Here is an 11,174-nt window from a genome sequence, read left to right on the forward strand (position 1 = left end):
AAAAGACTTGAACAGGGAAAAACTAAAGCATAGAAAACCCAGTTGACAGCAGTGGCGTAAGCTTTCAGATTTTTAGCAATACTACATTGTAGCAATGCAATCACCAGTAAAATCCTGCTTTAAAATGTCACTTAAATTAAAAGCTCAAAAAGATGTGCATCAGAGCACTCAATATGCAAAATGGACCATTTCAGAATAATGAACATCATAATGTTGGATTATAATTATTGATGCACCAATGTGTTCATTATTATAATATGGAAGCTGGTAATGGTGCTAATTTTAATAAATGTATAAAACTGCTGGCATGTGAAAATACCCCAGTAATCAAAAGGTATCTTATAATAATACTTTATTATTTAGTTGTTGACTTAATTAAATATCATTAATCTGAATCTGCAACGTAATTTATCAAATAATTGTGTACTAAAACGTGTATTGCTCTTGAATTGTCGTGGATGAGAAGTACAAAGTAGCACAAAATGGAAATACTGAAGTATCTCAAAATCGTATACTTGAGTAAAAGATGAATAGCAACAGATTGCTGTAAATCTCAAAGACGCCCTGCAATTCAAATGCAGAACTCACTGAAAAAATAAATTCTTTTTTTTTTTTTTTTGCACTTGTGTTTTAACAGTCAACATGCTTCATAACACACTTTAAGGATTTGTAAGCATCGACTACTGCAATTGTTTGTACACCGTTTTATTATGTTTCATTAAAGAAGTCACAACAGCGATGGTGTCATAAAAGAAGAGCAGGGCACAATATCATATATTAAATACTTTTATTTATATAAAATACCAAAACATTTACTCAGCATCAAATTGAACATAAAGTACAACATGGTATCACACGCAGACTGCACAGTGAAAACTCTGTGAACTTCAAATAAAGTAAGAGTGGAGGTAAAGAAACAAAAAGGTTCATGAACAAACAAACAGCCGGAGGCTTCAGTGCATATTGATTGTCTAGCAGTAGACATCCAAGGGTCTTCCAACAGTTTCATGAAGAAAAAAAATAATAACAATGACACATACATAAAGAAAAAAAAGAGTGTTTTGCTCACTGGCAGGTTTCAGTCTGTAAAGGTCCGCAGTGTGGAGGTCTGTGGGTTAAAGTCCAACAGGGTCCACGGCTTGATGTTTAATCAGGTTGATGAGCTGGTCAACAGATGTGCACCGGCACCAGTTATGTGGTTAAAAATTTAAAAAAAAAAATGTGGGTCTGGTGTTTAAAAAAACAAAACAACCATCAACATGGACACAAATCATTTCTCAGGAAAATAAATCTCGATGTGACCTGTAACATCAGCTGTGTTGCTCTTTTATGGCGTGATAGTTTATTGCGACCCAAAATCGGACCAGCCTTTTTTTTTTCCTCTTCCCGAAATGCATCCTCCCCCTCTCCGGTAATCCACAACGGACCAGCTCAGGCCCCGAAGTCCGTTTCATAGTCTCAAACATCCAAGTCAGAGTCACTGTCCGTTACTGAGAGAAGAGTTTCTCCATCTGCGCGCTCCCCGCTTTCGTCTGGACTGCACTCTCCTCCGCTAAATGACCGCGCACCGTCTGGACACATCCGGTGGTGTTGCAACCTGAAAATGAAGAGAGAAAGGAGTTAAAAACGTGTGTCCAAAATGAAATGAAATGCAACATTAAAGTTGACAAACTTCTTATTTTGCTATTGTGAAACAAAGAGCAAAGAGAAGGCCCTTCTTCAGAACTGAAATCAATATTTAAAAGTACTCGAAAACGCTGTCAAATCAAAACTAATCACCGGTGCACTGTGGTTGGCAATTTGCGCCCATTCATTCACGTTTTGCTCTCCCCAATAGGATGGGTGACCCACACACTGACCCTGAAGCAAATTATAGGGAGCGCGAGAAGGGAGAAAGGCCTTGCAGATCAGACTGACTGGAGGGGAACAAAAAAAAACCACAATCTGAATGGCCATGCAGTTTTACGCATGAATGGCCCCTTTACGCACAACCTTGGCTGCCTGTGGAGATGAACTCGCCTCACTGAGAGAGTGAAAGAGTCAGCGAGTAATCAATAAGGAGATTACATTTTGGACTTCGTTTTTGTGTGTGTGTGTTTTTTTTTTAAACAATACCTCGATTCTGATCAAATAAACATTTATTTTCGCAACTCAACAACACCTGCACGTTTCTTTTCCAGCTACAAGTCGCAGCTGTGACACTTAGAACTTATTTCAAGTCAAAGTCACTGACCTGTTTTTAGCTGCTGCCGCCCGGTCTCTCTGTCTCCGGTTTTTGAACCAGTTCCCGACCTGAGTCGGTGTGAGTCCGGTGGCGTGCGCCAGCTCCCGCTTCTTCCCGGGGTTCGGGTACGGGTCCTGCAGGTACCACTCTCTGAGCAGCCCGCGTGTGCGCTCTTTGAAGCAGTGCGTCTTCTGCTCGCCGTCCCAGATGGTCCTCGGTAGCGGGAACTTCTTCCTCACGCGGTACTTGTCAACAGGTCCGAGCGGTCGCCCCCGGAGCTTCTCCGCCTCCCGGTAGTGCGCTTCGAGCCACATCGCTTGCAGTTTACCGTGCGAGGCGCGCGTAAAGCGGTGCGTCTCCAGGATGTGATAAAGCTCGCGGAAGCTCCCCGTGTGGTAGGCCACCACGGCGCGAGCCCGCTGCACGGACTCGTGCTCGGAGATGGAGTCTCGACCGTCCGCGGTCACCGGGAGAGACCAGAGGAAGCGGGCCAGCCGCTCGATGTCTCCGGTCTCCTCCAGGGTCTCGCAGACGCTGGCGATCTGCGCCGCCGAGAAACACAACCCCGGGAGAGCCACGGGGGGGCAGGCGGATGGCGGGTCATCCGGGGACCGGGAGCGGGCCAGAATAGGGGGCCCATCCGCGAAGTGTGGCAGGAGGATCCGGGAGGCGGAGAAAAAGTCGAGCGGCGATCTGAACACCATCTGGACGTCAGAGTGAAGCCAGGGACAAAAAATGCGTCTCGGAAACGGTCTGACAGAAATCTGCTGAAGTCTGACTCTTTAGCTCACCTGGGAGTCGGGGAGGGACCCTGGAGCTGACTCCTCATTGGATACCCTGGAGCTGATGCAGGGTTGTCATGGCGGCGCTGTCAATCAAACAGGGGATTTATCCCTCCTTGTAAGCACAAGCGGGACCCATGAAGTCTTTTCTTAACTCACTCTCTCTATTGGGAAACATTTCAATAAACAGGAAACCGAAAACGACTTAACTCAAGTGCCACTTACCATCTTTTTTCTCGGGTTCTCTAAACCAGATTAAAGCGAGCACATGCACAAGACCAACAACATATAAACAAAAAACATAGTAGTTGGCTTCGCAGTTTGACATTTGGGAAAAAGACTTCCCTGTGAAACTTTCTTTCAATTACATGGTTGTGTTGTGAATTCTTAATGTTTGTAATGATGGAATGAGATAGAGGAATGTCTCACAACTTCACTTTAAAACGTTTTTTTTTAAAACTATTATATTCTTATCTTTTTTTTCACTTTGTCTTCTGATTTATTTAATTTCCTTTTTGTATTATTTCTTATTGTCTACTTGTAGTCGCCTCATTGCTGTCCTGAACTATTAGTAATCCTGGTTTAACCATGTAAAGCACTTACTTACAAGTTCACTATATTAGTATTATCATTATAATAACAGAGGCCTATGCTGCCAGTTGTCTTTCTTTGAGTCATCTTATTTGTGTTTCATCTTCAGTTGGTTTCTCTCCGTCACATTGACCAACAAAACAGCAAAGGGATGAAGACAAATGTGTGAAGACAAATGCAAGGCAACGTTTGACTCATGAAAACCAAAAAGGAGGACAGCAAACAAATAACCAAATCACAAGCAGACCACGCGGCCCCTTAAACAGAGAAGAACGAACCGATTATGAGGGTGACGCGTCAAATTTAAGAAAAACATCTTGAAACAAAACTGACATGACTGTCTGCTATCAGCGGTAAATCTCATGACCTCTGTGCCGTAAGCCGCTCGCATCATTCATAACAGCAGTTATGTGAACGCTGTGATTGGAAATCTCACTCGGACCTGAAAGCGTATGTTTCTATAAGTGGTCTCCCTCCACTCTAATCACTTTCTAATCACTTTTCTATTCTCTAATATCCACAAATTCAGAGATAAGCTGCGGCTCAGCTTCATTCTGCTTCCTTGGATTAGCATCGGGCCTTCGCAGCCTGCTAACATTAGTCAAATAGAGCAGCATATTCAATCAGCATTAACACATTTTGGTTAGCCTGGGCCATATGCTTTGGAGCGTGGCACCCATTGTGCAGGGTTAGTGTGTGTGTGTGTGTGTGTGTGTGTGTGTGTGTGTGTGTGTGTGTGTGTGTGTGTGTGTGTGTGTGTGTGTGTATCAAAAATATGGAGGTAGATATTTTTGCGCTCAAACAAAAACACACATTATTGTGCATTATCTATATTGTCACACACACATACACACACACACACACACACACACACACACACACAACCACACACACCAGTGCAGATGTGTTGAGCGTGAAAAAGGCGGTCATCCAGCTTAAAAGGGTTAATGCCAATTACGCCAAAAGACAGATGTCCCTGCGTGGTGGTGTGAGGAGTCATGTGCCAGTTTTTTTTTTACCCCAAATGATGCTTGGTGGTGGTAATCTCTCCTTTCTCAATGAAATAAACAAAATCAAGCTTTATAATGATATTAATAATGGAATGTACTGTTTCTTTAAAGACTAACTTCTTTTAAGAGCAATGCTCCAGGAGTGCAAAGCTGATCAAAACAAACCTCAGACCAACAGTTCAACAGACATTCATTAAGTTGATTAATGTTGATTAACGAGGATGAATGTCGCAGCCGAGAAATATGTTTCAGTGTCAATTAATTAAGCATCTCTTCTTCCCACGTTCACATGGAGTGGCTCGTTTGGACCCCACTTGAGATTCTTGAGGGTCCGTAGGATTGCAGCAGGTTTCTCTGCCTGTGTTTTAACCACAGAAACGATGGACAAACACACACAACAGTCATGGCCAGGGCTCCTTCAAGTTGAAAAGACGTTCTCCTAATTGAAGCAGGAGGCATAGAAGGAAACAAACTCAAAGTGTGTGTGTGTGTGGGGATGAGGGGGCGAGTGTGTCGTAATGGTGACAATTAATTTAATTCAGCTACATCTCCTTTCAGCGACAGGACAATTAGCGGAGAGGAGGAGGGAAAGCAGAGAACGGGTAAATGACACTTCCAGGGTGGCTGGAGGTACACGGCGAGGAGCCGAAGTGAATCGCCTCCTGCGTCTCCTTATACCCCGTAAACAAAAGCCCTGCTCCTAATTAACCTCTTCACTGACCTCCACAACTTAACACTGACCTCCTAAGCCCTGAAACTTTAACCCCTTCACCTCCTCTCATGGAAGAGGCCGTACAGCCCCCCTAACTCCCTGCAAAGCCTCGTCCTCGTTAAGCCACTAATCACTTCCTGAGTCTTTGTTGTGCTTTTGTGCTCTTCCAGGGATCCAGGAGAGTTTGGAGCACAATGGTACCCCCCAAAAAAATAACAAGAATGAAGGCGGTAAATTGTGGCGGACTGTGGAGGATGAAAATTGAGAGTGCGAGGACAGTGCTTTTTTTTTTTATACATGCCAAGAGTGTTTGCTGATGGAGTGTCGGGGAGTGGGTCCATCAATGAGTTGGCTGCCAGGAAAGTAACCAACAATTATGACAATGAATATGTAATGGGAAATAATTCAACACTTTTTGCAAATGCGCTTATTTGCGTTGACGCTCCAGGTGAGAGGATACGACTGTGTTTGAAGATGAAGCGATGGATGGCTTAATCACAGAAGATGCTTTCTGAGCGATGAATCATTACCCGCTGTCGCTCAAGACCGGATTGTTCAGGTGTTTCATTTCCTTGAGATTTGGTTTGTGATAAGAGACGCAACAACCTTTTTGAATGTGGTGTTATGCAGTCACAGTTACAGCCAACTGTCTGTTGGCTGTATACAGCTAGCGTGGCTCTGTCCAAAGGTAACTAAATATGCCCACAAGCGCCTCTAAAGTTCACTTATTAACTTGTTGTACCGTTTGTTTTATCTACATAAAATCTGAGTGTAAGCATGTGAAGTTGTGGTTTTACAGGGGGTTATGTGAGCTGGCTAGCTGTTCCCCCCTGCTTCCAGTCTTTATGCTAAGCTAACTGTCTCCACAGCTGTAGCTTCCTATTAAGCAAACAGATGAGAAGCTTGACACCAGACTCATGTCTAATAATCTGCAAGAAAACAAATAAGCATATTTGTTAAATAAAATGTTAAGTTATCTCTTAAAATAATTAGAACAGTTACAGCATCTCGAATATTATATTATGAGATATTTTCTCACAGTCATTTGAATATCTTTTGGTTTTGGAATATTGATCAAGGGAAAGCACACATGTGGCTTTGAGTTACATTGTGTGTGTGTGTGTGTGTGTGTGTGTGTGTGTGTGTGTGTGTGTGTGTGTGTGTGTGTGTGTGTGTGTGTTTGTGCTTGTGTGTGGTCACCATTTGATTGTCACAGAAAGGACAGGTATACCGAAGTAACTGTACCTGAGCGACTAATCCTGTCTCCTGATTGGTCTGTAACGCAACACTTCGAGAGGTTAATCCTGCTGTCTTTATTGGTCAAAGCGTCAGTCCAGCTGTGTGAGGGCTGAAACAGCTCGGACTCTATTTTTCAGAAACATAAATACACTTGTAAACACATAACCAGGTTTGCGACACACGCAGATGTTCACAAACAATCGTCCACACGTGACAGATGGGTGACGAGCGGCGACATTAACGCACAAAGACCTTACTGATAGATGAAATTACAAAACAATCAGATAATTTGACTAATAATTCCTGTGCTGGAATGCTTTATACTATAGATTATACAGCTGGGCCAGATGTGAAGGCTGCGATTACATCATTATCCTGTGTTCTATTAATTAATGAATGATGTGGAGAGATGACACCTCACCACATCATGAATTAATTAATTAATTAATTAATTAATAGCTTGATGAGACAAACACAGCAGCTGAACAAACAAACCTCAAATGCCAAAAATACAAACAGCTGGCGCCCCAGCAAACGTCTGCGACACGCGGTGGTGCAGCTGTAAAGACACACACACACACACACACACACACACACACAAAGAAAATTATTCAGAATACGTCAGCCCACCTGCGATATCTGAAATAAATCTGGACAAGAAAGACAAAAAAATAAATGTAATTCATACGGTTTATTGAAGGGTCCAGATATAAATATGACCTTATGAGTTTAGTTCATGCAGTGATTTATATCAACCGCTGAGCTCATTTGTTTACATTCTTGATAAAAAAGATGTCCCTTTTTAGGTTAATGAGACGTCCAAACAATTATTGAATTAATCTACAAATATACTGTTCACTTCACAGTTACAACTTCAGAGGAAAATCACACTCGAATAGGATCAATAATCATAAATATGACCTTAAATATACATGATGAAGCTCATTGTGGCGCAGTAGAGGAGTTTATACCTACATTATTATACATATTTGAGGTTTTTCATAAAAATGTAATCTAGATGTATTAAAAAGTACATTTAGTGCATAGTTTTGTCCTCGACTTATTAAGTTGGCATTGATAGTGTGCAAATTATTCAAATCAGTTGATGCTTTTAAAACGTATGCATTATTTTAATTGGAGGTATAAAACAAAAATATTCTATAAATACTATAGTGCATTAATTTCCCTACCTCATTTTCAAATAATAATGTCAGTGTTTGATAATTGTAATGGGTTTAATGGTAAATACACATGACTTATCCTAATGATCCTTCTGCCTCAGACACACAGATGTGTACGTGTTCCTACTTAGAGAAGAAATTATTAATACGGGTCGAAATAAGTGGAGCTAGAAATAAGGAATGCCTAAATATACAGATACACAAAAGAAAGTAGGACAAGGATGAAGGAATAAAAGGCCAGATAAGGATGAAATGAAGTGAAGTTGGGGTCCTGATGAGTGAAAAGAGGAAGGCCGAGAGGGGAGGGTCAGCTTATAGGCGGTGGAGAGGGGAGGGGGGCTGGCTCCTGTCCTGTCTGGTGTGGTTGGGGGTAATCTGGTCTAATCTGCTGCATGTTAACCTATCTGAGCAGCAAAAGCCAGATTATCCCTCTAACAATGGCCACATGCTCATCTGCTAAATTACTCCACTCCACTAAATCATATGCTGAGACGACACAAACACAGAGGGCCATCAGCATATTATATTTCACCGTGTATGGATAGTGCACTACACTTTGAGCTCTCATTTAGAGCCTTCGAGTGGAATTCAGAGGCGAGGCGTCTCGTTTCAAAACGTGACACCGGAGCATAATCACATCGTCGATATTTCTCTCGCCCCAAAGGTTAAGGCCAAAGGCGGAAAATCGTTTCGCTGTGAAATGAGAAGAAGTGGGCGAAAGAAGATGAAGAAGAAGAACTGGAGTGAGAGCATACTGGCAGGGGGGGGGGGGGAAAGGGAAAGGTGAAAGAGAAACATCGCCAGGGTTTTCCTACCTGCAAATAAAGCTGTTGGTTTTTCTATCCGTGTTCTTCAGCATGTCCGGGGTCAAATAGGTCAGCTGACCTTGAGATGGAGAGTGCACAAACAACCACTGGAACTGAACACCTACACCGGGCTTTCACTGGAAGATGGAAAAAACACAATGCTTAAACAGCCGCAATACATACAAATATATTATATACGGGGTAGGTTGCACGTTGCCATGTATGTGGCCTGTGAATGGAGTTCATGAAACTGCGTTAGGTTAGAGGTCGAAGACTGAAAAGCTCTGAGGGTTTTCACATGAGCTGCTGAAAGAGGGAAATAGGAAAGAGGCTGATCATACATGATGCATTGAGCAACGCTTTACACGCAGGGATAATGTTAGATGTTAAATAAGAAGTATCGCTGAGGCTGATGGCGACATCGTTAGTTTTGCAGGTATTCGGTCATAAACAAAAATATTTGACAAATTGAAATTTGGTCCTCATGATGGCAGGTTCCCTGAGAAACTAAGTGATTCAATTAAGTCATCAGATTTCAATCGCTGGGCACAACAGATGTAGAACCACATGTCGTGGCAATCCGGGCCTTAGTTGTTAAAACACTTCATGCAAAAGCACAAATGTCAGAATCATGTTGGTGCTCGAGGAAAAGTCAGTAAGATTCATCCTCTAGGATCATGAACGTCTGTAAAAAAATAAATAAAATGTTGATGGCAGTGGTGTAATGTCACTAAGTATATTTGTTTGAATATTCAACTTAAGTCTGAGTATCTGACAAAGTGGAGCAGTCGACCAGCGGCCTGCAGGCGAAAAGCAATGTGACTGTTCAACATAAAGCAAAGAGGCGGTTGATCTTGGATGCGTCTTGTTTTGGTTTATGTCACGCAGTCGTACACAACAAATTAAAGTGAAAGAGATTAAAGATGAACAGTGGAGGGGAGCACAAACACATTTTAACAGGTCAGTGTCTATTGTTTAGTAATATCAGGCTTAACGTGGATTCAGTGGCTGAATAAGTGAGCCGGTGCACCCTGTACCCCCGCACATCATCAAATTAAATTCACCCCTTTTACCCCCTTAAACACACACACGCGCACACACACCACCGGAAAATATTTGGATCGCTCATTTACACTCTAACACACATGCTCTGCAATCCCATAATCCCTCTCCAGATTGAGAACACCTTTAAGATACGATGTGATTATCATTAGGGATTATGATCAAATTATGACAGAGTGACAGATTAGACTCTGTGTGTGTGTGTGTGTGTGTGTGTGTGTGTGTGTGTGTGTGTGTGTGTGTGTCACGTACAATCACATACAACACATTTATTTTCAAGGCATTCTGGTTTTATTTGATCTTTAAAAGAGTAGCAGAATGTTTTGAGGAAAGGGAAACAACAGATAAATGCAAGTGGAAAAATGGATCGTTTTGTAGTTCAGATGTTTGTCTTCTAATAGAAGGAATTGCAGAATTAGATTACGCCCAAAATCCAAATCGTAGGATAGTTCCTTAGCTAACAAAGTTTTTCCGTCTACCAAACCTCCTGAAAAATATGTTAATTTTAGTGTTGTTCATATATTCATCAATAGATGGTCCATGACACACACTGTTGGATAGATTACCATGACACATACATTCATGTTCCCCAGAGGATAAACCACAACAACTTTGATTGTTCCTTAAGCACCACGATGAGATCGACATTTAGGTTTTTGTGTGTGAAATTTAGTGGTGAATTGTGATAACTTTGATAACCTCTCATCTGTTATCAGACACTTGTAGGTTGTTTTGGGTTCACACATTACACATATTTATAACCAGAAAATCTGACTGAATTACTATTTCAATACACATCAAATACGCATTTAGATTTACTGATCTCGGGAGGAGGAAGCCAGTTCAGAGGTCTGCAACCAGGAGAATATATGAAAAAAAGAAACATTCTTTTTATACAATTTAATATAGTTAAACTTGTTTTTCTTCTAATTCTAAGATCTTTGTGGGATTTTTGTGTGTGTTGAATTTGATTTTTAAATATCTGGTCTGTATAACTCATGTATACTTCTACAATTCTCCCAAGGATTAATAAATCACCTACGAACCGTACCATCTGCCTACCAACAGAAAAAGGTTTGTGTACATTTCCGTCTCTACAGAGGTCAAAGGTCAAGCTCAGAGCCGGATCCCTGGAGCTGATAGGACTTGCATATCTTGCCTTAAGATACTTAAGCAGGCTGCTAACCTCAACATGCAATGTGTATATATATATATTATTCTTATTTATAGACGTCATGGAGGAGCAACATTGTGACAAAACAATATCAAAAGTTGTTCATTTTTAATCCCATGATGACTTTTATCAATATACAATGTTTAAAGTAATGCAACATTTCTGCTGCCAAAGCAGAGAGTAGAATCAAGTTAATAATAAAAGCTGCATTTATAATTACTTGTGTGCCATTTAAGTGTGGATTTCTTTCTAATAAAAGAAAGCGGTGAGGTAACATGACAGGAAATAGTGTAATAATGTATTGTGGCTATCATAAAGAGCTGGTCCAAGGCAGAATAATTGTGAACGAAATATACGATGTGGAACTGTTAACTCACAGGTTAAGAGCACAAG

At 41.4% G+C, this 11,174-nt stretch overlaps 1 protein-coding gene across 1 annotated transcript; it reads right to left on the bottom strand.

Annotated features, from left to right (window-relative positions):
- Positions 1–1,458: 1,458 nt before the first annotated feature.
- Positions 1,459–2,928, bottom strand: six3b (SIX homeobox 3b). The gene is made up of 2 exons (XM_068583556.1): positions 2,234–2,928; positions 1,459–1,597 (listed from the first exon to the last, which is right to left on the bottom strand). Exons 1-2 carry the CDS (start codon positions 2,926–2,928, stop codon positions 1,459–1,461), a joined length of 834 nt encoding a protein of 277 aa, XP_068439657.1.
- Between the last annotated feature and the right edge of the window lie 8,246 nt (positions 2,929–11,174).

The sequence above is a fragment of the Clinocottus analis genome, unplaced genomic scaffold (genome assembly GCF_023055335.1).
Source record: "Clinocottus analis isolate CAN_PGR_092001 unplaced genomic scaffold, fCliAna1.0.p SCAF_19, whole genome shotgun sequence".
In the NCBI taxonomy this organism is placed as follows: domain Eukaryota; kingdom Metazoa; phylum Chordata; class Actinopteri; order Perciformes; family Cottidae; genus Clinocottus; species Clinocottus analis.